General features: G+C 42.6%; 1 protein-coding gene across 1 annotated transcript; it reads left to right on the top strand.

Annotated features, from left to right (window-relative positions):
* Positions 1–4,021: 4,021 nt before the first annotated feature.
* Positions 4,022–10,700, top strand: dld (deltaD). The gene is made up of 12 exons (XM_062428071.1): positions 4,022–4,075; positions 4,254–4,556; positions 5,336–5,396; positions 6,314–6,571; positions 8,071–8,131; positions 8,262–8,392; positions 8,515–8,684; positions 8,801–9,017; positions 9,121–9,297; positions 9,406–10,141; positions 10,301–10,580; positions 10,695–10,700. The coding sequence occupies exons 1-12, from the start codon at positions 4,022–4,024 to the stop codon at positions 10,698–10,700; spliced, it is 2,454 nt and encodes an 817-aa protein (XP_062284055.1).
* The last annotated feature ends 15,433 nt before the right edge of the window (positions 10,701–26,133 follow it).

Below are 26,133 nucleotides of genomic sequence, written 5' to 3'. Positions count from 1 at the left end.
ACTGGCCATATGGCTACCTCATACCGTTGCATGCCTCCACTGTGATTTGGCCCAGGAACCAACAGAGCAACTAGTAGCTTCACCTACAAAGGCATCTGGTTTGGAAATGACAGAATGGAGAGAAATAAAAGATGACAGTTAGACAGAGAGAGAGATTAACTGAAGCACAGAGAGGAAGATAGAAATACAGAAATGAAGAGACTTTACACAGATAGAGATGAGGGAAGCCATTTGGTAGGTTGGTTGGTGTTGTGGTGTTTGGTGAGCAGATGGCCTGGGCTCGAGGAGGGGCGTGTCTTGTCCTCGCGACCCTTCACAAATCACACAGCTCTCCCCCGAGGGGCTCGCGACTCACCGTTCAATAAGAATCAATGGGAATTACTTCGCGAGAGAAAGGGATGAATGGGCGGCGGGGCGCGAGACCTCTCCCTTTGTTGTCCCCCTGCGTGTCACAGAGCTCCTTGTCACACACACACACACTCACGAACATAAACGCGCGCACGCGCAGATACACACACACATAGACAATAGGAAAACACTTCAGTTAAACAATCCACCTCCAGTTAAACAATTTTTAACCTCGCGCGCGCACACACGCGCGCACACACACACACACACACACACAATGATCAGAGGGGAGGAGTTCCTACTTTCTGCTGTTTCCTTTAAGACACAATTAGAGAATCTCGTGGCATAAATTATGTTTTAGGGGAAAATGTCGTCTTGATGTTGGTGAAAGGGGGGGAGGGGAAGGGGGGTACTTTCCATCTCACCATGCCTTTCAGTCACGCTTTGCTGGCGTAATTGGAAAATGTGTGCCAAGTCATGGTGATGAATGACTGATAGTATATTGGCCTAATACAGAGAGGGAGAGAAAGAGCACAGGGCACCTCTGAAAGTCGGGATGAGTGTAAATAAAAGGTTTCGAGAGAGGGATTTTACGCCACGCCACATAGGAGCATTGTAGGCTATTGAGAGGCGGCTGAAATCAACTGGTTAAATGAAATGAGCAGCGTCCTATAGCTAAACACACATACGGGTATCTGGAAAGACCGTGGCAGCCAAGGATAATAGTGTTAAAGCTTAAGGTTAAGGCCCTTCAATCGGCCTCAAGGGGTGTAAAGAGCACATCATGGACACGCAGCCACCTTAGGCGAAGGTCTTTCATACACTGACCTAGGGAGAATTACAGCCAACCTGTTGATCACCAAAACTTCTGCAGTGGTACCAGGTTTAAAACACAGCAAGGCATAAATGAGCACAGTGCATCATTACTGTATGAGGATGTCATTGACTGAAGGTCTATCCTCAGTGATAAAGCTTTGAGCTGTGAATGAAGGCCTTGTTTTGGGGACAGCAGCAGGCCAAATGATACAAGGCAGCAGCCTCATTTAGAGTTGTTAATTAAGCCCCCTCCCCTGTGAATGAGTGTGCTTAAATGTGTACATATATAAATATCTGTGTTATTCTGCAGTAGAGCCACTGGTTTCTCATAAAGCACATTAAGCATCACTGCCTTCACCAACACATTAAGTAAGAAGTTGGGTCCCATAGCTTTTTTGGGGGATGAGTTGATTGACAACAGTGGCACCAAGTCAGTTAACTATCCTGTCCAATCAGCAACTCTCTTCTAGCCTGTCATTTCCTTCTTGTGAAGTACTTATTAAGTACTTCTAGTATTAATCTCACAGGGAAAAAGCAGCTGCAGGTAAACACATTAGCATTGTAATGTATTCATTCAGTGTTTCTTTTTAATGAAATTCTTCCCTTAAGCCTGTAAAAGATCCATTTAGATTTGTGAATTATTAGAATTTCATTAACTGCCATGACCTGCTATAAATCATAATCTCATATCTTTAGATTAATCACATTATAGGAGAGGAATGGTTTGACCATAGCAGCTGTTTATGTTTAGTTAAAGGTGGAAATTAATCTTGTTATATTAACTTCTTCAGTGACTTCGCAACCTGAGACAAGCTTATAATAGCATTGTGTCAACAAGTGTGAATTCTCCCTCACATTTTTCTGTTGATACACAGATATGTAGATAAGACAGTGGAGCCATGTGTAGAGTCAGGGTAATGTTTCTCCATAGGGACTCTGCCTGTGGTAGCTTCAGTTTATTTGCTGTGATTGTATTCAGTACGCAGGAACTGTGCTATTTTATCATCAGACATATTGTAAGTTTACTGTTTACGCAACAGGCCATGCTCTCTCTCTCTCTCTCTCTCTCTCTCTCTCTCTCTCTCTCTCTATCTCTCTCTCTCTCTCTCTCTCTCTCTCTCTCTCTCTCTCTCTCTCTCTCTCTCTCTCTCTCTCTCTCTAGTGTTGTATTATTGTGGGAGAGCAGGTGCTGCCGGCCCAATTACCATACAGCTGAAAGCACAAAGAAAAAAACTTTATTCCCTCTATGCCTTCCCTCCTCCTCATCCTCCTCCCCCTCCCTCTCCTCACAAAGTCCCTTAATGACAGCCACGCGAGTGACACACCACCAAGTCTTTTTTACTGCCTCTACCAAAGAGCGAGTAAGGGAAATACACAGGCATGCAATGAAAACGTTGTAGGTGTGTTCGCCTGTGGCCATGTAGAGTTATTCTTTGCGCACTCGGATTGGTTAATAATTCACTAGCACGTACAGCAGGGATTCATCCACTGAAAGCCGTTCAAAATATAATTTAGGAGTAAAAACATTTACCATCAATGTGAATTTGGGAAGTAATTGCCTTACCAACATACAGTCGGTTCAAAGGCACGTGGGGGACTCTAAATTTACCTTAAAGTGATAGTATTAAGTTATAGGATTTTATTTTTAAAGTGACAACGCATGAATTGATTGATCAGAAGTCTTGCATTTTATGCCAGACATGACAGACTTTAGTCGTTTCTAATCATGTTAGATGACATAATATGTGAATGATGAGTGCGCACTCGTGGTGAGGTGTAGGGCATAGACCAAGAAATAAAGATAAGGTCATAATAACAGTTCAACCTGTTTTGCGGGGGTGAATATGTGAAACCCACGGCAGGGGTAACACCATAGGAATGTGGCGGAGCAGATGGTCGTTTTAGCGCAGTTGGGGCGGCTGGCTGGCCGGCTGGGCAACAGGGAGTAGGCCAGCCGAGGCTTTTACCATTAACCCCCAAATATGAGAAGCCATCGTCTGACTGGCTGCCGTGCGTATAAATCACTTGATGCTGCGATGTGGAGGATTTCGTGCAGAGGTTAAAGAATTTGTCGGAATGTAAATTTGGGCCCTGCGCGTTGCGTTGTGGAGGAGGGAGGCATCAGGGGAAGCAAGGGGTTGTTGCACATTTAACAGCTCACTAGCCATTTGGTCTGTCCCTTTGAGAGAAAGAGAGGGGGGTTTAGAAAAGTTGTGCCCCCCCCTCCTCTTTCTTTGTGCTGGCCCCGGGGCGGACTTGTGGTGGTGGTGGAGGGAGGGAGGGGAAGAAGAGGAGCAGAGGGGCTCATTTGCATCTTATTACCCTTCGCCTGCTGGCCCGGTATAAAACCCTGTGCAGGACAGGACACCCATCAGACATACGCACTGTTAAACCGAGAGAGGCAGAGAGAGACAGAGACTTGTTTTCTGTTTTTCGGATCAGCATATCATTATCAATCAAGTGGAAAAATAAACAAGGCCATCGAGAGCTGCCTCTTTCTCCTCCTGCGCACTGATACGCCGATTGATTGGAATTAACTGTCCTTTTTTTCCATCGGGGATTTTCATTCACGCTTCTTCAAGGGGATCCTTCTGTTGAGGATTACTTTACACTGTAAACCTTTTTTTCTCTCCATCCTGTCAGAAACTCGTGCCTCGTATATGGGAGAATAGAGGGGCAAAAGGCAGACGCACCTATAAGGGAAAGTTTGTGTGAATCCATCTTCTCTCCTGCGCGTTAACAGTTCACCTTGACTGTGACATAACGGAAAGCTTTTTAAACTTTCTCCATGATTGTTTGAGTCGGGCTTGCACGGACCTGTGGAGCTTTCACTGCTTGTTGAAGGGCTGTCAACACAATGGGACGCCTGTGTCTGCTCCTGGTTGTCACTCTCTCTCTACTCACCTGCCAGGTAGGTCTAATTATTGTAAATTGGATGTATTAAAACGCACTCTGTAGGTGTTTTCATACTGTTGTAGATGTATAAACTTTCCAAATACTTTGCACATTACATTTCCACACGTATCCTAAATGTATCTGTATGGAAACACGCGGGGCTGATTGTGTTATGTGTCACCTCCACTCCACAGGTTGTGTGCTCTGGAGTCTTTGAGCTGAAGCTGCAGGAGTTTCTCAACAAGAAAGGGGTGACGGGGAACGCCAATTGCTGCCCGGGAGGCTCGACTCATTCACAGGGCCACCAGCAGTGCGAATGCAAGACTTTCTTTCGGATCTGTCTGAAGCATTACCAAGCCAGCGTCTCCCCCGAGCCCCCCTGCACCTACGGCGGGGCTGTGACTCCCGTCCTGGGCTCCAACTCCTTCCAGGTTCCGGAGACCAACGCGGAAAGCTTCACCAACCCTGTCCGCTTTAACTTCGGCTTCACATGGCCGGTAAGTGTTCATTGACATCTTTTATGGCCCATGTACTGTCTATTTAATATTAACGCTTTATTGATGACAAATGGCACTTAATAAATAGCAACGTAAAATCGGGCATTTATTAAATAGTTTTATGAGTGTTATGATTAATGTCACATTTTAAGGGGTGGCTGCTGAAAACCCAGGGTAGACTGTGAAGTTATTATAGTCTTATTCCAGAGGGACATATTAGCTTTGAAGAGTGCAAAACGCAACAGATGCTCCCAAACTCAACACTTGTGAGGGTCTTTGTCAGCAGTGTGTGAGAGGGGCTATTGTAGTATTTCTGTGCTCTTTGGTAGGATAAAACCGGGAGGGGAGGAGTGTGTGTGTGTGTGTGTGTGTGTGTGTGTGTGTGTGTGTGTGTGTGTGTGTGTGTGTGTGTGTGTGTGTGTGTGTGTGTGTGTGTGTGTGTGTGTGTGTGGCGGGGGTGGGGTGAGGGGGTGTTTTCACCAAACGCCTCTCTCCTCCGACCCGGCGTGGTGGGAAATTTAACATCCACTGAGTTGGCACATCATTGGCAGCGCAGCGTGAAATTCCGCCTCGTTTGGTTTTACGGCGGTGTCAGAGTGTGATAGTAGCAGGGGTGTGAAAAGGGAGCAGGTAGTAGCCCTTATTAGGCCCCTAATCAACACGGGAATTAGGCTGTGAAGTTTATTGGGAGGCCTCCTAATGGCCCTCTGCTGCCCTGCGGAGGGAGGGAAACCTTCAGGCCAAGCAGCTGTTGACTCTCTCTCTCTGTCTCTCCTCAGGGGACGTTTTCACTGATCATTGAAGCTCTGCACACTGACTCCCTGGACGACCTGACAACAGGTGGGTGACAGCCAGAGAAGCAGAAAGGCAGCAGTGTAACTCAAAGACAGGCCAGAAGGCTGGTGGTGGCCTTGTTTTCTTTCAGTAGCATGTTTTTCACTTAGTGCTCAGTCATTAGTGTTAAACAAGGAAACACAAAGTATACTTGTATGTTAGGGCATTAAGCTGAAGATCTTCTAAAGAGAAAATTATATTTACTTCTTTTCCACACATAAACATGCTTTCCAAAAGAGATGAAATGTTAATTGAGCTGTACATTCAGGTATGTGGTCTGCAAAATTCAACATTCTACAAAAATTCAAGCAACCTGTCATTATCTGGGCATTACCTTTTATCAGTTTCTCTATGTCACAATACTAAACAAACCCACCTGCAGGTTTCTTCAAAGGCCACCCATACTTTTTGCAGGTGTCACTTGAAATCTGTTCCTGTGGTGGGATATTTGCTGTCGTTATCTTTATGTCCTGCTCTTATCATGGCACTAATGATGACTAACTGACCACAGCACAGGAATGTGTCTGTGTGTGGTGGAGATAATGGAAAGCTAAAAAAAAAACTCTAGAATGAGGGCACACTTCAAAACTTATTTATTATTTTTTAATTCAGAGAGCATACACGTCTGATTTGCATTGGAACCACTGCAAAGTTTTTTTTAATACCGTCTTCCCAAAACAAAATGTCACATGGCCTCTATGTCTTGACATGCTTCCAAAAATATCACCATGTGTGTGTGTGTTGTCTTTTTATAGAAGGTCAAGCATCAAAGAGAATGTAAAGATTGGAAATCCAAAGTTAAAAGAAGGATACAACTAATAGTTTATGACAATTACAGGGTCTAATGTGCACCTTACTCTGCAGCACAACACCAACAATAATAGCATAGGTCTTATAATAAGCTGTGTGGTTGACTTTTCCAGACAATCCAGAGCGTCTGATCAGTAGGATCACCACTCAGCGTCACCTGACTGTGGGAGAGGAATGGTCCAAGGACATGCAGACGGCTGGCAGGACAGAGCTGCGTTACGCCTACCGCTTCCTGTGTGACGAGCACTACTATGGGGATGGATGCTCTGTCTTCTGTCGGCCCCGAGATGATGCCTTCGGACACTTTACTTGTGGCGAGCGTGGAGAGATCATATGCAACTCTGGCTGGAAGGGACAGTACTGCACTGAACGTACGTTTTTTGCTTGTTTGTTTGTTTTGTTTATTGATCTAACACTGGGAAGAAGGGCATACATTTGGGGATAAAAGAGACAAAACACACCTGCTTCACCTTAGTAGTATTACACTAGTTAATTTTTAAATTCACTGACAGCTGCTTTTGAAATAGATAAGCTAAAGCAGCCCATGAGTAATAGGTGATGGTGTTTACATAGAGTGTCTGATCCCAGTAAACTGCCTCAATAAATGCATGCATTGCATTAGTTTTGTCTTTGAGAGATTAAAAAGTCATTATCTAACTGTCAAAACTAAAGAGAGTTTGAAGTTTCAAAGTTCCCCCAACAGTTTCCCCAACAGTCACTTGCCTATCTTTATTGTTTAGAGACTTTTTCCACCTCTTAATGCGGGGCCCGTGTGCAACAGGCGTCAGTTAGTTATCCCATAGCACCAGAGGCCTCCATTCTAATGAGCCGCAGTGGCTCCTCAGTAATTCACACGCCGCGTGCCTTCCATTAGACCTATAGGGCCTCCTCGCCCCAAACCTCCTCCCCGATTGGCCAAGTGGGGGTCCTGTATTGTTGTGACTTGGGCTGGTGATTGGCCGAGCGGGGTTGTGTATTGTTGTGGAGGGGGCAGCTGCTCTGTGAGAGGAGACAATGGAGCAGCTGTCTGGTGGTTAGCTCCACACAGACCAGCTGGCCCTGGGGGGAAGGAGAAGGGGAGTGAGGAGAGACGGGAGGAGCATAGGAGGGAAAAGGAGGAAAGGAAAATGGTGAAGAGGAGAAGAAGAAGAGAGGAGGAGCAGGGAGCAGATAGGAGGATGGAAGAGGAAGGGAGAAGAGGAGGATCAGAGGGAGGAGGGAAGAGGAGGAGAGGGGCCAAGGGTGAGAAAAGGGACTTCTGACCCACAGTCAAGGGGAGAAAGAAGGCTTTGTGTGGGACGCTTTTGTGTTGGAGAGCAACCATGTTAATGGAGAGGGCTTGTTGGCTGGTTCCCCCTTTGGTGTCCAAAGCTGCCATAGCTGCTAAGTCTGGAAGGTAAAAAGTCCAGAAACATGTGCAGCTGTGAAGAACCCAACAACAGCCTGTTGTATTGATCTGAATCAGGAATGACCTGATGACCCTGATTATCCCCCAAAATCCCAAATCAGTTTCCAGTTTGGTCTTTGAGTGTCTTTAAGCACCAAACATGAGTCACCGGCCCACACATCAGAAGTACTATTTTTTTTTTTATTGGGCCTGTATCACTGGGTTAAACTAGAGACAGAGAATGAAAGTGACTGCTGACAGACTGACAGACAGACGGGTGGGCAAGTAAAGAAAATGCACAGACAGGAAAGCTGCCAGACAGCCTGAATGTCAGACAAACAGATAAGGAGGCTGGGCCGCCAACCAGAAAGGCAGGTGGCAGTTTGAAAAGTCTCTGTGTGAATGGGAGATTGATGGAGTGCAAACGTATGTTTCCAACTCTAGCTTTCCCATGACTCACCTGTTATTTTTCCCTCTCTGCAGCAATCTGTCTTCCTGGCTGTGATGAAGAACACGGCTTCTGTGATAAACCCGGAGAGTGCAAGTAAGTCATGAAACAATGAAAATTAATTTCCCACAACTTACATGTTACTCAGATATGTTCATGAAATTAATTTTACTGATCTGTGGCTTTGTTTGGTATTAACAGGATTTAATTAATGTTGTGTTCCCAGGTGTCGTGTGGGCTTCAGTGGGCGTTACTGTGATGACTGTATCCGTTACCCAGGCTGCCTCCATGGCACCTGCCAACAACCTTGGCAGTGCAACTGCCAGGAGGGATGGGGCGGGCTCTTCTGCAACCAGGGTGAGTTTACTGAGTGTTACTACTTTGTCAGGACTCAATCAGCCCTAATTGTTTCATACATTCACAATTTAAATGTGTGTCATAGTATTTTAATTAATATTCGTTATTATTGCTGTTTCCAGATCTGAACTACTGTACACACCATAAACCCTGTCTTAATGGAGCCACCTGTACCAACACCGGCCAGGGCAGCTACACTTGCTCCTGTCTACCTGGATATACAGGTGCCAGCTGTGAGGTCCAGGTCAATGAATGCTCTGGAAATCCCTGTCGCAATGGAGGCAGCTGCACTGTGAGTATCAATTAAGAGAAGATGAGTGAGAGAGAGGCAGTGTGTAAATAAAAATAAAGTATGTTCATGGAGATGGGCTTGTAAGTAACCGCTGTTTACATTTTTTTCCAATATAGGACAATGACAATGGCTATAAGTGCACCTGCCCACCTGGTTTCTATGGCAACAACTGTGAGTTGAGTGCCAATACCTGTGCAGATGGGCCTTGTTTCAATGGTGGCCAGTGTGTCGACAACCCAGAAGGTGGCTACTTCTGTCAGTGCCCAATGGGATACGCTGGCTTCAACTGTGAGAAAAAAATCGATCACTGTGCGTCCAACCCTTGTTTAAATGGTAGGTTGTCCTCTGTGTTTGTACCTTCACCTATTAAACTTAAACCTAGAATCAAAATATCCAGGGACTAACCTGTTTGTATCTTCTCCTTTTCCCTGTGTAGGCGCAGAATGTGTGGATCTGGTGAACTCCTACCTCTGTCAATGTCCTGATGGATTTTCAGGTCTGAACTGTGAGGACAGCAGCAGCAGCATCTCCGGATACTGCCTGTCCTTCCCTTGTCAGAACGGTGGGACATGCCAGGAGGGAGTGAACAGCTACACCTGCACCTGCCCTCCAGGTATGTCAGTGCTGAACACAAAATTGGCCTTTTGGGATTATGTTACTGTAATTTATGCAGTTTTCAAGAAGTTTTTTTCTAGACTCCTAAACTTTACTTCTTCTGCAGGTTATACTGGCAAAAACTGCAGCTACCCCATCTCTCGCTGCTCTCACAACCCCTGCCATAACGGAGCCACCTGCCATGAGCGTGGTGGCCGCTATGTGTGCGCCTGTGTGCCTGGCTATGGTGGTCACAACTGCCAGTTCCTTTTGCCAGAGGTCCCCAGGGGTCAGCCGGTGGTGGATGGACCGGACAGGCGATATTCCCCAGACAATGAAATTGCTGAAGAAGAGGGAGATGATGACAGTGGATTCCCCTGGACGGCTGTGTGCGCTGGCGTCTTCCTTGTTCTTGTGATCCTGATCGGCTGCTCCGTGCTGGTGGTCTACATTCGGGTCAAACTGCAGGAGCGGCACAGTCACCACGGTGACAGCGTCCATAGTGACAGCCACGAAACGATGAACAACCTGACGACCACCAACAATTGTCTCCGCAGCGACAAGGAGCTGGGTGCTATGATGACAATGTCAATTAAAAACACCAATAAGAAGGCGGATTACCATCCAGAGCTCACTGGGTCACTGGGTGGTCTGAGTGGGATCAGTGGGCTCAATGGACTCAACGGATCAGAAAAGAATGGTTTTAAGACTCGCTACCCCAGCGTGGAGTATAACCTGGTCCATGAGCTCCGGCCAGAGGAGCTGTCGCTGTGTAAAGAGGACGAGCACAACGAGCCAGAGGTTAAATGTGAAATGCTGGATGAGTCTGACACAGAGGAAAGATATAGGAAGAGACAAAACAGGTACAAAGCTGCCAAAATAAATACTTACAAATCTATACTGCCTAGAAAGTAAGCTTGTGAGAAATGCAGGTGTAAAAATACAAATGTTTTGCCTTAAGTACACTGTAAGCAACTGTCAGGACAGCATTTCTGAATCTGTTTGCGTTCTTTGTCCCACAGTGACGCATCAGAAAAGCACCAAGCTGAAGAGTCACCAAGCTGCAGCGAAGCAAAGTATCAGTCATCCAACGAGTTGAACTATCATGCAGAAAGTGATCTCAAATACCAGTCAACCAGTGACGTCAAATACCAGTCAACCAGTGACGTCAAATATCAGTCAACCAGTGATGCTGAATACCACTGTCCCAGTGACAGTAAGTATCAGAGTACCACCGACACCAAATACCAGTCCGTCTACGTCATGTCGGACCAGAAAGATGAGTGCATCATCGCCACAGAGGTGAGAATCAACACATTAATAGAACTACTTAATAAATATGATGTCATAAATAGAATATTAATGAGAATGTATATAAAAACACACTTAATAATTACCTTTTTTTCTGTTTTGTAGGTATGATACCAGTCCAGACCAGTTTCCCCTGGTTGATGGCGGTCCCCACCAGCCCTGAGCAGTAGAGCTCAGCTAGTCTCCGGGAGGTTTTACTCCTGCTGTTTGCTGCTGTTCCCTGGGATTCACCGGAGGACTTTGAGCCAAGGTGCTACTGAGCCAACGCAGAGTCAGCACCCACTTGGCACAGACTTAGTACTACAGTAGTACTACGGGTGAAGATACTGGACATTTGACCTTCAATGGATGTAGGTCTAATGCTGACTCCAGTACCAGGAGACTTAGTACTAGCACTCGCACTAGTACAAAACTTTGTACAGAAACAGTGCTGATCGTGTACTCATGCAGTCAAATGATGATTGCTCAAGAAAAACTTGTGTCTGTCAGCTGAAGAACAGAAGATTTACTGCTCGCATCAGGATCGATTAAATTCCTATGAACTCTTCTCTCCTAATAAACAATGGAGTATTGACAGATGATATTGTAGTACCATGGAGTACTGAGTGAATGAACAGTGTAGTACCATTGGAGTACTGAGAACTTTTTTAGTACTGTTGTAGTACTGTTATGTGCTGTGGTTTTACAATGCAGTGTAAAAGCTGTAGGTATTGGACAGTTCATGTTCTGCGCAGTGCTGCAGAGTAGAGGATGAAGTAGTATCAACTATAGAAGTCCTCAAATCTCACTTCAAGAAAATTTAAAAAAGCAGTTGAACAGCAGCTGTACATCTTTAACTCTGCAGCACTGACAGAGACAGTGTTGGCTGAGCTGGTTCTCAGCAGAAAATAAGAGAACTGAAGACTCCAGTATTGACTGCAGATCGATCCAACATGGATCCTGTTGGGCCATAGTGGCCCCTGACCCCTGAAGGTTGTGATACACAGGGCAATGTTTTGGGCAGTCCGACTTAGGAAACATTCAACATTAGAGAGCAAACAATGGGGAAGTCAGTGAAATTAATCAAACAAAATGTAAGGGAAGTGTTATCATAAATTTATCAGTTAATTTAGGTTCATTTCTTGGCTGCTTTTACAATTACAGACTTTCCTGGATTCATTGTTTGAAATCAGTTCAGTTTTTCTCCAACTCCATTGCTTGACAAAATTGTCTAAATTGCTGCATAGTTTGCAAAATTGTACCAACCTCTGATGCTGTTGGGTTTCCAAGTCGAGATATAAAGGATTAGTCTTAACTGCCAAGACATCATTGCACTATGGAGGTGTGTGTGTGTGTGTGTGTGTGTGTGTGTGTGTGTGTGTGTGTGTGTGTGTGTGTGTGTGTGTGTGTGTGTACGTGCGTGCGTGCGTGCGTGCGTGTGCATGTGTGTGTGTGCGTGTGTGTGTGTACAGAGGAGGTGATGCTTGTGTGTGGTGTCAATGTATGCACTGCCCACTTCCACTCCCTTCAACCCCCTCACCCCCCCAGTCTTCCACTATTAGCCAATTGAAGGACACCATCACCCTGCCTGCCATTGGTTAGGATAATTGTTTCCTGTTTTTATTTTATTTGTTATCTAAAGAAAGATGTATTCTTTTAACTTAATTACGTAATTATTTGTGTTCCCATTTTGTTGTGATTTTTTTGTTAAACCTGTCGTAATTTAATTTGGATTGTTTTTATTTGGCAGATAATGTATGTAAGTAAGTATGTATGCATGTATGTGTTAGGCACTTGAGACCACTGTGACTGTGTTGTATTTAAGAGAGAAGTCGTATGTACAGAGCCTGTCATTTTTATTACTGGAAAGCGCAATATTTTTCCAAAATAAAAAAAAGGAATGAAATATAGGACATCTGGTGTGTCATAATTACATTTGTTTTGGTTTTTTTCCTCAAGGGTGAGTCCACTTTTTTGTTTGCCTGTTTTTCTTAGGTTTTATGTCACTCTGTAGCTTCAGCTTGTTCCATATACATTCAAATCCGAAAATTTTAATTTTGGTAGAAGTACGTTTAGTCTCAAAATGCTATTTTCCCAAGCTCCTTTCCCAAACCTTCTCTCACATGACCTAATATGACGACATGATAACTTTGTTACATATAAACCGTTATAATCTGCCTAATCTGTAGCCACAGAAATAGACATGGCACTCACTATTGCTGCTGCTCAAAATTAAGAAAATAGAGTGAACTTTTTTTCTGTCAATAAACAACTCCGGTATCAGAGCAGAATCCGGTGTGACAGGCAGGTGTTGTTTGTCTTGAAACTCCGGCTCTGCTCCCAGCTCTCTCCTCCAGAGCTCCCAGTACTCAGCAGCTGTCTGGCCCTCTGCTCTGTCTGGTGCATTTATAAACATCTCACACACTCAGACACAGCACTGCAACATCACTTGTAGTACGTCTGGAAAATTTTTCATGCTCTAACTTATAGTAGGTGAGTATGTAAGGAAGACTGTCAGCAAATTGTGTGTGTGTGTTTGTGTGTGCATTTTGCTAATGTCTGATTGGGCATGTAGTAAAGAACTTAAAACATTGATTATGACAAAAATAGCACTTGATTCATCTCTCTGTTTCACCTTTTCGATGTTCTGAGTTTTCTTTTCTACAATGCACAAGTTGTGGCTGACAGAGTAAGCCATGTGCCAAAAGATTATCCTTGTACAGAGACACTTTTACATTTGCAGTTCCTCTAAAGGACAACCTAACAAATTCAAGCTGAGGGGTTTGTGTTAAGTGATAGTGTATTTGGTATTTGCATGTGTGTGTGTGTGTCTACGCGCGTGTATTCGTCTGACGCAGCAGAAGACTGTCTCCTCATGGAACCACTAAATGAGACAAAGACACACCCCATAATCATAGACCGCTTAGCTAGCCTACTCTGAGGCCAGAGGCATCTCTTTGTGTGTGAGTATTTGTGTGTGTGTGAGAGTGTGTGTGTGTGTGTGTGAGAGAGCGAGAGAGAGAGAGAGAGAGAGAGAGAGAGAGAGAGAGAGTGTGTGTCTATATGTGCATGACTCCATATGTTTGTATATATTACAAACTTCTTGCGAATGAATGTTTTTTCTATGAGCCTCTGTACATGACTATCAGTGCTTGTGTGTGTTTTATGTGTGTGTGATCGTATTTTAAGCAGAGGGTTATTTATAGCTGGAGAGAAAAACCACCAGTCTGGGTTTAGTCCTGGTTGCCCCTGCCTGACTACATTGAGTGTGTGTGTGTGTGTGTGTGCGTGTGTGCGTGTGTGTGTGTGTGTGTGTGTGTGTGTGTGTGTGTGTGTGTGTGTGTGTGTGTGTGTGTGTGTGTGTGTGTGTGTCATTTAGCGACCACTGGGAGTGTAGAAGCAGTCATCAAAGAAACTCATCTGGTTTGCAGTCTCATATAAACACACACAAGACAGAGAAATTGGATGACAGATGATCAGAATTTTACTTCAATTACAGACGACAAACTGTATTAAGTGTCGACATGGAGCACATTACACACACACACACACACAAGTTAGAGTCAATAATGACCAGTATAGTTATGAAATAAGTTAATTTATTGCTTTATGAATTGCTACAAAGACATATATGTAAATTATCTGCACAGACCATCAGAGAGAAGCAGGGACCTGCCCAGTAGTTGTAAGCAGAGGGATGGTCGCCCCTCCAAAGACTGCGACTGTGACTGCTCAAAAACTATTTGCTTGTATTACACAAGCGGCAGGCAGTTGTTAGCACATACCATGCTAAGCTTTTTAACTTAACTTTTTTTCAGCGCCACAATAGCTTTTCGCTGAGTTGGAAAATCACAGGAGACAGGCTTAAAGCTGGTCCATTGTTGTTGTTAGGCTGTCCTCCGGCCCCGAACAGTCACACACACTCGCATCCTCCCTCTCTGCATCTCTCTGGTGTCAATAGTCAGACAAAGCCCTGGTCACGGGCTGCCATATGCTTCCCTGCTGCACATAAAGAACAGAACTCTTTGAACTTCTGAGGGAGAAATCGAAACTTCTTCATGGTGAAAATATACATTATAGAAGTGTATATGGACTTGTTTTTTAGTTTCATAGGGTACTTATACTTATTATACTAGCCAAACACTAACCATTTTGTTTTCATCTTGTTAATTCTTTCAAATATCTAACTTATTCCATCATTCACCAAACTCCTATACATTACAGGATTTAAGACGCCCGTCATAAGGTTACACAAACATGGACAGTGTTCATGTTAACAACAGCAATAAAAACATCAGTAGTGAACACTTGCAGGATATATACACTGTCGCCCATAAAGTTGGAATAAAACATTTTTTACTTCTTCTCATGAAATGATTGTGACAATGTGATTTATTCTTAATAGATAAAGTGCATATATTCTTAAAATTGTATTGATCAATCTCATTGCACCTGGTCAAAGGTGATTACTGATGTGTATAAATAGAAAATAAAAAGAGGAATGTGTCTGAAAACAAAATTATTCCAACTTTATGGGCGACCGTGTATGTTGAAAATATGTTGTCTCTTTGACTCTCTTCTCCTCTCCCTCTCTACACACACACACTTTTTATTCTGACAGGGAGTAGGCAGGACCGTAGCTAATCCAAAGAACAGGCTGTTTAAGTGTGTCTGTGCTATAATCTGATTAATCTGTCCATTCATACTCTCCTCTCCTCTCCTCTCCTCTCCTCTCCTCTCCTCTCCTCTCCTCTCCTCTCCTCTCCTCTCCTCTCCTCTCCTCTCCTCTCCTCTCCTCTCCTCTCCTCTCCTCTCCTCTCCTCTCTTCTCCTCTCACAGAGCTGGGTGAATATATGTGTGTGTGCATCAGTGTGTACATGTATGTAAACATGCATATCAATGTCCGTTGGTGTGTGTGTGTGTGTGTGTGTGTGTGTGTGTGTGTGTGTGTGTGTGTGTGTGTGTGTGCGACAGAGGGAGGGTGACAAGGGGGGAAGAAAGAAGTTCACACTTGCCTACTGACCCTTCCTTTGTCCACAAACTGGTCACCTGTCAAACACACACACAAACATGCACATATATGCACATGACAAAGCGTTTATTGTGGGAACTTAAAATAAGCCCAATTGACATGTGAGAATATTCAAGTTCAAGCTCACATGGGTTTACAAGACATCAGCTACAGAGACGAGACAAAACAAAAGGAAAGCAAGTTGATACATGTACACGTGTTCTACAGTTATTATATCAGATATAAACTTAAATTAATGACACAACGCTCTCATATGTTGATTGTACATATTTACTGCAACAACAGCTGAGTTATGTCACATGCCTAAAGGTGCTGTAACCATCATGTCACTTAGACTGGGATGCCCAGCAGACATTTCCAGTTATGTTTAACATGATCATGATAAAATGGGCAGTATATCATCCAAACATATACAGACACTTACACAGTGTTCACTGTAATGATTGTGTCTGCGGTTTGTATGAATTAGTAAGAGTGGTTTATAAGGCTATCAGGTGTCACAGAAGCGCTTTATGGACATCCTGCTAGTTTGAATAAATGACAACAAAGTATTTAATGTAGCTTTCTAAACTCTACTTCTACTTGTACTTCACTCTACTTTATAGATCAAACTACCAGGGTTAGTGGAAGTTTTCTGTACAATAACGGTAATCGTTAATGTTCACAGTTGTCAGCATTACTGTATATAGTCAGACGTCTATATAATATGCAGTTCAGTAAACAGTATGTATGATATTCCTCCATTTAATTTGTGATTTTTTGAGAGAAAAGTGATTATTTGTCTGATTGACTGATGTGTTGTATTTGCTTTCTCTACCAACGTTTCTAATTCAATGAAAGTCTTTTTCAGTTTATGTGATCACACAGTAAAATTCAAGCCTATTCTTCTTTCCTTTTCCTTGGTCTTTTTTGCTGATTTGTCGTTTCGGTTGCGACAAAAGAAGCAGCATCATAACACTGACTCCAAACCTCTCTCCTCTCTGTATTTTATTAGCATTACAATTTGTCACCAGGTCCAAATATCCACACAGAGCATCACTGACTAGAGATTTTTGGGGCTAAATCTTGTGGGAAAACAGAGATTTCTCTCTCAGCCATCCTCCATTGTTGAGTTTGAACAAACGAAGTGACCACAGCAGCCAAAGTCACACAATGACAGACAGCTTATTCAGCTACTTCATCTGTCGCAGCTCCCCAGGGACCAGGCTCTGATCTTTTCCCAGAGCTCCATCTCTCTCTTTCTGGTTTTCCCCCTCCTTTCCCCCTTTTCCTCCTTCTTCCTCTTTCCTCTGACTCTTAATATCTGCAGAACATGACTCGATTAAATTTCTTTGTCCTTTTCTACCATGAATGTATGTATGTCTTTTATCAAAATCATAGTGTTGGTGCTGTAATTGGATGTCAAATGCAATTACAACCGAGTACATTTTTTGGTTCTCTTCGACTAGATGTTGGAGCATTGTTTTTATTTTTATTTTGTTTATTGTCATCTGTCCCTGGGGGTTAAAGTGGTTGTAAAGCCAGAGTCATTCCTTCAGAGACACCAGCTCCCATCAGCGCCTTCTGGTCATTACTGGTGCATCGTGGGAACAGCTTGGCGGGGACAATGATTGGCTAGAACAATGAAGCTCGGGGCAACACAAAGGACACGCCCACTGCATGATGGGAAAAATCAGCGGAGGAAGCAGATGTTGTCACAGAGGACACACAGGAGAAGAGAGAGAGAGATAAAGATACACAGACAGCAGACGACTCTATATCTCTCTCTCTCTCTCTCTCTGTCTCTGGATATGTTTGGTTTGTGTTTTTACTTTTTAGCAGCAGGTGAGAAGACACAACAGCTTCACCTGCTTTTGGCAGAATGATGCTGCTGCTTTGCTCAGTAGGATAAAGTCCAGAGCACAGCAGGTTTGTCCGACCTTTGCACTTCTCTATTGTGGTCCAGTCACTCTGGTGCAGTGGTGTGGGATATGTCCTGACAGTGTCGAGATCAGACTTCTGCCTCACAACCACAATGTTTCTATTTTTCCTTTTTAAATTGACCTCTTGCACTTTTGATTTCTTCATTACATCTCACCTTTTTCTTTAACATGAGCAGAAACAGGTTTACCACACTATATGGCATTATCACACAGAGATGGGTGACAAAAGTGAGTTAAATGCAGATATTTTAAGCTTCAGCATTGATGAGTTTGAGGATCTCAACTTAGCTGACACCTGTGGGAGACTTTTAGCAGATGTTAAAGACAGGACTCTCCAACACCATCATCATCATTATCAACACCACATTAGGGGAAAAAATACTTTTCATCTCTCCAGTTGAGATCCAGAGACTTGAAGAATCTATAACAAAGAGCATTGAAGTTGTTCTGGAGGCTGGGAATGGGAATGTCCATGGTGGGAATTTTGATGTCTGTGTGTAATTTTACACACATTTTCCTGCATTTCTCACACATTTGGCATCTTTAAATATTATATTATTAACATCAAGTTCTGTGCATTAGAGCAACAATTCTCCACAGCTGAAAAAGCTCTAACTTTGATAATAGTTTTTTTTTACAACGTACAACTTTGACACATTTAGTGTATTTATATTTTGTGAATATGACCAAAGTAACAGTAAGATTTATGGGTATGTGGCTCAAGATGAAACAATAACTCACATGCTGATATGGAAAAGTGAGAAGTTTACCTGTCAACATCTAAAGTAAAGATGTCACTGCTTTGCCCAAACACCTGCTGGATTTTACACAGAGCGAGGTTTAGTTGGGATGGTTCATCCATAAGGGTCGCAAACTGATTGACCTGCAGTGTCTGTTGTCTCATTACCTTTTCTGTCCTGCAGAAAAAATATAGGAATATCGAAATTATAACACCACAGGCTTACATTGTTATTGAGCCTGTGATATTTCATTTGTAGACCAACACTGTCTTCATGTAGTGAGTTTCCTCTGCGTTACTCTCTCTGAGCTGATTTGACATTAGAGGTGTTGGCAAAGGGTGATTTTAAGTTTCCCCATTGGCAGGCAAGGAAACTCTTTCAGTCTTGTTACAACAGAGGAACACGTCAAAAATCTGCCTTTATTTATTCTTGGCCACATGTTCATGTTGCCATGAACCACAACAAATCTGGTTTGAATCTAAGCGAGGATCTTTGTTTGTCATCTCTCTCTGCCGTCATATCCTGAAAAATCTCCACCAACATATGTCCAATAAAGGCATGAAATTCCACAAAAAAACAATGAAAAAATACTGTATCACCAATTTCATCTTGTCTATTTACCAAGAGGACTGTAAAATTACATTAGTCATGGTTAATACACATCTGACTGGAGATCTTCTCTGAGGTAAACATCACAGTCAAGACTTTAGATGGTAGAAGTTGAGATTTGTGTTGTTTCTGATCTCACCTCAGTGTGTCTTAGCTTTTTGTTGTTTTGCATTCTGTTTTTATATTAAATTCAGAGTTAGAACATGCACAAATTTACATGAGGTAGTGAGTTTTAGTAGATACCCTCTAATCTTCAATGTGGCCATTCATGGCGGCTAGACCAACTAGACACCAGATTCACACAATAAAAAAAAGAGAACAGCTGATGGGAACAAGTCTCCTTGTGTTCACTGCCTTGGGGGAACAGTCATCCCTCAGAGTCATAAGAGTCGAAGAGACAACAATTTGGATTGCCAGGTCTAATCCACTGAGACGAGAGGTGTGGTCGAGGTCTAGTAAAGTGTGTATATTCCTGTGATTAGGTGCTGTGTCTATGTGTATGGTCTTTGTCTTCATCTGTGTGGTGTGTATGTGTGGGAATGGACCCTGGTCTGACTTGGTTGATTAATGGCCAGTGTGTGTATGTGTGAAAACGCTCCCGGTCCTGTTTCCATGCTAATGAGTAGCAGCAGATGGGAGAGAGGAGGCTGGACCAACAATGAACAAACACACCAGCAACCATACAACATAGAAAGGCCAAACAGACCCTCCTGTAGGGTACGTTTCCTCGGGCCCAAATACTCTGATATTACACTTTTATGCTTATCAGTCTGAGCAGGTAAACACTGAATATTCTCAACTCTGTCCTGGATACAATCATAATCACTTTTCATAATCATGTAAGCCTGTTTTCATATAGTCATGTCACATGCTATGTAAAGCAGTTATGCATCTCCAACCAGCTCCTGTTTTATCCTCTGCGTAACCTTTTTGATAAGTAGGCAAAGAGTATCCTGGAAAATGGAGAGTGAGGCAGACAAAGGAAAACATTCAGGCTTTCAAGAGTCTCTAACAACATATTTTCAGAATTTTTACTGGTAATAACTGTGATGTTCTGTAAAAGTCTTGGCTTGTACAGTCTGTTCCAGTTGAAAAAACCCATTTTTCACACAGTCATTTTTTGTGTGTGTGCAATAAAAAAAACAATTGCTTGGTCCAATATTAACAAAATGTTTTCTCCATCTGGTGATAGTTGAGCACAAGTCTTTCATGTCATGCCAAATTAATTTGAGGTCAAAGCAATCTCTGACATTCTCTGAAATGCTTTACATTTGCTAATTCATGGCAGAGAATGAATATGCATCAAAAGAAGAGCTTAATCTTGACTTGAGAAAATCATTATCAAGTATGTTGTTTTTATTTGAACACATGTATACATATTTTTACATTTAATGGAAAGACAATGGGGATGGCATGCACATACTCTGCCTGCATTATCCCTCAACATGTCACTGAGGCAGAGTAATAATTCCCTACAGAAGACAGTTTCCTGTCTGACGCTGCACTTCAGCAGAGCTTCAGATTCAAACCAAATATTTGTTTAGCTTTTTGTGCCATCGAGGCCAAATCAGCTAAAGTGCAGCTATGGAAAATCTTTATCTATTTACACAACTTGGATATAAATCGAGTGTGTGTGTTAGTAGGAAGGGGAAGGAGAGATCCAGAGAAAGAGGAGAAAAAGAAAAAACGATAGAAAATATGAGAGAGGTGGGGAGGGTGTAAGAGGGATAAAGAGCATGTATGTGTACGTTAATGTCTGTATGTCTTTTTGTATTAGTGGCACTCTACAATACCTTTGTGTGTGTGTGTGTGTGTGTGTGTGTGTGTGTGTGTGTGTGTGTCACTTCAGGCCCTGAGTTGCGGTCCAGGCTTCTAGACAAATATAAACACTTCTCCCTTGTAAAGCCAGATAATACTTCCACTGATTAGAAACAAGACTGTGTGTGTGTGTGTGTGTGTGTGTGTGTGTGTGTGTGTGTGTGTGTGTGTGTGTGTGTGTGTGTGTGTGTGTGTGTGTGTGTGTGTGTGTGTGTGTGTGTGTGTGTTTTGGGGGAGTTCCTTGTGTATGTATAGGCTAGCAGGCTAGCAGCGTTAACGCCACAGGAAACCATGCCTGTTTCCTGCCAAGAATTCTTTATATTATTCCAGTCTTCAAATATTCTCTTCATTTCATCGTAAGTTCTTGATTCCTCTTCTCTTGAATGTCAGTTTTTTTGTTTTTAATGTGATTCAAATTTTCTTTTTCTTCAAATCAGACTCTACGGATAATCTCTCTGGCCCACTTACCTGTACAGCATCATTCTCCGAACAGCACACAAAAACTGAAATTAAATGATGTTACAGTATCGAAGCCCCCCTTACGAAGTCCCAGACAGTTTTTTCTCACCTCAAAATGATCTAAACATTAACCTACATATAGCAGAAGAAAAACGCTTATAATGAAAGAGTGGCCTATGAGACAAACATCTGCATTACAGGAGAAGACCCCCCCCCCCCCCACACACACACACACACACACACACACACTGATGGCCCCGAGTCAAAGGGAAACATATCACACTCACACACATAATGTGAGCTAGCCAAACACTTAAATGCATGTACATATACATATACATGTATTGTGTGTGTGTGTGTGTGTGTGTGTGTGTGTGTGTGTGTGTGTGTGTGTGTGTGTGTGTGTGTGTGTGTGTGTGTGTGTGTGTGTGTGTGTGTGTGTGTGTGTGTGTGTGTGTGATAGAGAGACTCCTGAGGAATGCTCTTAGTGCTGTTGTAGTAGCTGCGGACAGGAAACGGATTCCCAGAGACAGGAAGTAACTTCGTGGAGAGAGGATGTGTTTGCCAGCATCCGCCCTCTGTCTGCTGGATGGGGAAGGAAGGAGAGAGGTTGCGGCAGAGGTGGTGGTGAGAGTGAAAAAGAGAAAGAGAGACCGAGTGAAATAAAGATGTGTTTTAGGAAGAAGCGAGGGAGCCACAGAGCGTCATCCAAATGACGTCCGAGCTGCCCTAAAAACAACAGATCTCTACTGTTGTCTTCAGCAGAGCGGTCGGATTTCTTTTATACATTGTCTGTCTGACAAGTGTATCATCATTACCTTTCATACACCACACTCCTAGATAGTCCCTTTGACAGAATTCATAAGGGTCTAAGGGTATTTTCTTGAATTTTATCTTACATTTTTTAATTTTTAATTTTACTTTAAATTTAAATTTAAATTTAAAGCACTTGCCTATAAAAATAATACTCAAGTGTTTCATAAAATAAAGTTAACAACTATCTCAGCTTTTCAATTTTGACTTAGAGCACTATCCATATAGATCATTTGGCCCAAAACATGAACATTTGATTTCCAAATTCTGAAATTCTTCATATCTCCTGAAAACAGACCTTTATTCATGTGGATGAATTGCTTTGGTGCTTGAAATTGATTTATCAAAGTCTTAAGTTCACACAAGTAGCACAATATAGGAATACAATTATAGATAAATGTATAAAAATGTCTAAAATTACATTTTGTCATATTGTTTTTTAAGTGTCTGTCACTGTACTATCATACATATAGACTTTGGTTAAGCTTCCTAGTAGGAGACCTGATGATTGTCAGGTACACCATATGGCCAAAAGTAAGTAAAAGTGGCCTGATACTATATACTGTATAAACATATATTAAAACCAAGGGACACCCCTTGCATTACACAGGTGTGATGTTCAGGTATTAATGCATGATGTAAACTACAAAGTGTACAAAAAGACGTCTATGTCCAGTTCAGGCTCCACAAATTCAGACTCCACTGTCAACTCCATCTCAAGAATTCAGTCGCTGCATGTATGGTAGTTTTAACATGTGTCATCAGGCGCTCGTCACACTCTTAAAAACTCCCAAGAGAGAGATCATTTGAGGTGAAAGGTCGGAGGTCAACACAGTGTGTGTGTGTGTGTGTGTGTGTGTGTGTGTGTGTGTGTGTGTGTGTGTGTGTGTGTGTGTGTGTGTGTGTGTGTGTGTGTGTGTGTGTGTGTGTGTGTGTGTGTGTGTGTGTGCGTGCGCCTGAATACATGCCTGTATTGGTAAGTAGTTGAGGAAGTTTGAGTTCAGAGCAAGAGCAACATACCACACACACACACAATAACACAAAGAGTCCAGTTGTGCAACACTGACTCTGTTTTGGCACCATCGTGGCTTCTCTGGACTCACTCCCTGCTGTCACTCAGTCACTAAAGACAGGTGGAGATTAGATTAGATTTAAAAAAAAAAAAAAAAAAACAACAACAAAAAAACTAAAACTGGAATGCTAGGAACAAGGTTGTGTTTTACTCAGACAATCAGTTGAACGAAGATGAAAACTAAAAGAAGACGAACATGGGCAAATGAGGTTAAGTGGCTCCTTTCTGTCGGCATGTTGCTCTGTGACGAGGAAAGTTTAATGCAGTGTGTGTGTGTGTGTGTGTGTGTGTGTGTGTGTGTGTGTGTGTGTGTGTGTGTGTGTGTGTGGAGATGGCACTCGATGGACAGATGGTCCTTTGTGACTCCTGACACCTGCCAGCTGCTGCTCTGCTCCTCTTCACCTCTTTTCTTCTTTTTCCTTCTCCTCTCACCTTAACTCTTTCCTTTTCTATCCTCTTCTCCCCTTCTCCCTCTCTGTTCTTCTCACTACTCTTTTTTTCCTTTGTGTCCTCTACTTTTAGCCGCTATTCACTGAAAAGACACTGAGAGGATCAAATAGTTGAGCTGGGAGGAGGGCGGAGTGCTGTTTTCAGGACATCTGGGTGATTCATTCAGGTGTTACAGGTCAAATCTATATTCACACATATTCTTCAGCTGGTATTGTATATAAAGTGATTTGCATGACTGATTTTATGATGTTTATGATTTTAAGATTTGAGAAGAACACAAAAACGGAAGCACAAAAGGGAAGCCATTTCCACACAAATGTATACATGTGAAATATTACAAAAATTATTTTGTCATGTTTTGGTCTGCTATCCATGTTAAGTTCATATTTTCAACAACATAAACCAGATGCTTCTTCAAAGTAATGAACTTGAAAACAGTGCAGCAGTGCAATGAGACAAAAAAAGGAAAAAAACAGCTTTACAAAAATGCTGAGATTTGATGGTCACATGATCACTGGTGTTTGACCTGTTTTGGGCAATTCTTGACGCTCTAGAAATGTTAGTTTGCTCTGTAAACAAATAACAATGCTGCCAAAAACAGCAGAAAGCTGTTGGCTGATTTTGTTGTGGTTTTGGAATTTCAGCGATTTCAGCTATTGTTTGGGATTAAAGTTTAAATAAGTCTCAGTGATGGAGATTACAGTAATAATATACAACATTTCACATAAACAAATCAATTAAACTTTTCTCATATTAAAACCTGATCAGAAACTCAAGAAAAGGCACTCAAGATAAAAAGTGGAAAAGTCGATATATTGATTTAAGTCGCAGAGAGAGGTGATGGGAACAGACACTAAGCAGGATTTGCTTCTTCCTCTCATCTATATGGCAGTTTTGGAGCTCTAATACACCAAAAAACAGAAGCAACATATTGGATTGGAAGCAGCAGTAACTATTATTTATCTCTACAACTTACTAAAAAAGTTACAGGTCCTCTTTTGGTTACATAATGTTGTCATGTCCTCTCATAGACTAACATAAAGGTAGATAAACACTACTGTCTTGGCAGTTCTCCTAAAATGTGCTCTGCATTTAGATGGAAACATTTCTAAAGAGGGTTAACACCACACAGCAGTAAAGCAAAAATGTCACAGACTTTAGAAAAGACATTTTAAAGTATACTATTGGTGTTTGCTTCAGGCACGTGAAGCACCTCACAGCTGTTTTAGCTGACAAGATGTTCTTCTCTCCTAAGTGATCTACAGTGGGGAAAGATGTTAGAAAAGGGAAAAGAGGGTCTGTCTGCTGTGGTGTGTTGGTTTCCCTGCTGGGTGACACGTGGGTTTAAAAAAATCCGACTTGCTCACACAGCCTGAGAAAACAATCCTGTCTGCCTGCCTGGCTGTCACTCTCTCCTCCTCTCTCCTCTCCACCTCTATCTGGGACAGTCAGTCAGCGAGGACAGCTGGCCGGCTGACTCTGGATGTATATCTGGGTATGTGTGTGTGTGTGTGTGTGTGTGTGTAGGTATCTGGGTTCGAGTGTGTATGTGTGTGTGTGTGTGTCTCTGTCTTTGTACGTGTGATCCTGAGAGGTCAGAGGTCAAGCTGTGGTTCACAGAGAGCCACGTTGTTCCCCTCCCAACAGGAAGGGAGGGCACTGTCCATATGCTGTCTTCACTCACACACACGTATAGATTCACACGCTCACACAGCATACAGTCTGGTAGTCACATATTCCAACAGGTACATGCATGAGCTCACACACACTCACACACTGATACACTCGTACTCGCACACTGAAACAAGAACACACAGATTATAGCGCTAAAACACATACTCACTGACACACTCATACATGTGTAAATGCTCTTTCTCTTCAACACGCAAACATGTGCTCTTGTATACCACATAAACATCAACACACATGCACAAATAAACACAAAGGCTCAGTCTATCTACCCAAAACAGTCTCCGGGGTGGATACATCTGAAATCATCAGCTTTGCATTTTAATGTGTATGAAGAAAATGGTGTTATAAAGGCCTCAGGTTTTAAACAAAATAGAACGTTCATTGTGTCAATGCACCTATTTTTACTCAAGTCAACCAAAGTTGATCAAGGTTCCATATTTGGATCATGTGGCGGCAACTGAAAATCACTATACAATGCAGGTGAAAGCTCTGGAAAAAGCTAGTAAGTGGATCTTTAGCGACTTTAGGCCTAGTCAAGGTTGTGTGTTAGTAAAGTTACCTCTCACTATATCTGTGATCACTCATTAAAAAAGTTGTACAGATGTTTTACTAATGTATTCTTTTTTACTTGTTTATTCATATTTTACTGCACTTATATCCTGCAATTAAATCTTTACGCTGGCTCAGTTATCTGACTGAAAACTGACAGTAACGTAGATGAGAGCAACTGATCATGTGTTCAGCTGCAAAAGAACAGAGTGCAGGTGATGATGGAGAGCAGGACGGACTGTTTAAAGTCACTGTGCTGTGTCTGTCGCACTATTCACCAGATGTTGGCTGTGACGTGTGAAGTTTTGTTGTCAGAAGAAGAGATTTCAATATTTTCCTTTTGTTTTAGGCAGAGATCTTTTTGAAAACAGCATAAAAATGTTAATGTGGCCACGTGTGGTTTTCACAT

This window comes from Scomber scombrus, chromosome 1, assembly GCF_963691925.1.
Source record: "Scomber scombrus chromosome 1, fScoSco1.1, whole genome shotgun sequence".
NCBI lineage: Eukaryota > Metazoa > Chordata > Actinopteri > Scombriformes > Scombridae > Scomber > Scomber scombrus.
This window is presented reverse-complemented; position numbering and strand designations above follow the sequence as displayed.

Bases quoted from the DNA above. Each gene is read 5' to 3' on its own strand.
- dld (XM_062428071.1), top strand. From the start codon at position 4,022: ATGGGACGCCTGTGTCTGCTCCTGGTTGTCACTCTCTCTCTACTCACC. The intron at 4,557-5,335 runs GTAAGTGTTCAT...GTCTCTCCTCAG, and splicing joins ACTTCGGCTTCACATGGCCG to GGGACGTTTTCACTGATCAT. The intron at 9,018-9,120 runs GTAGGTTGTCCT...TTCCCTGTGTAG, and splicing joins GTCCAACCCTTGTTTAAATG to GCGCAGAATGTGTGGATCTG.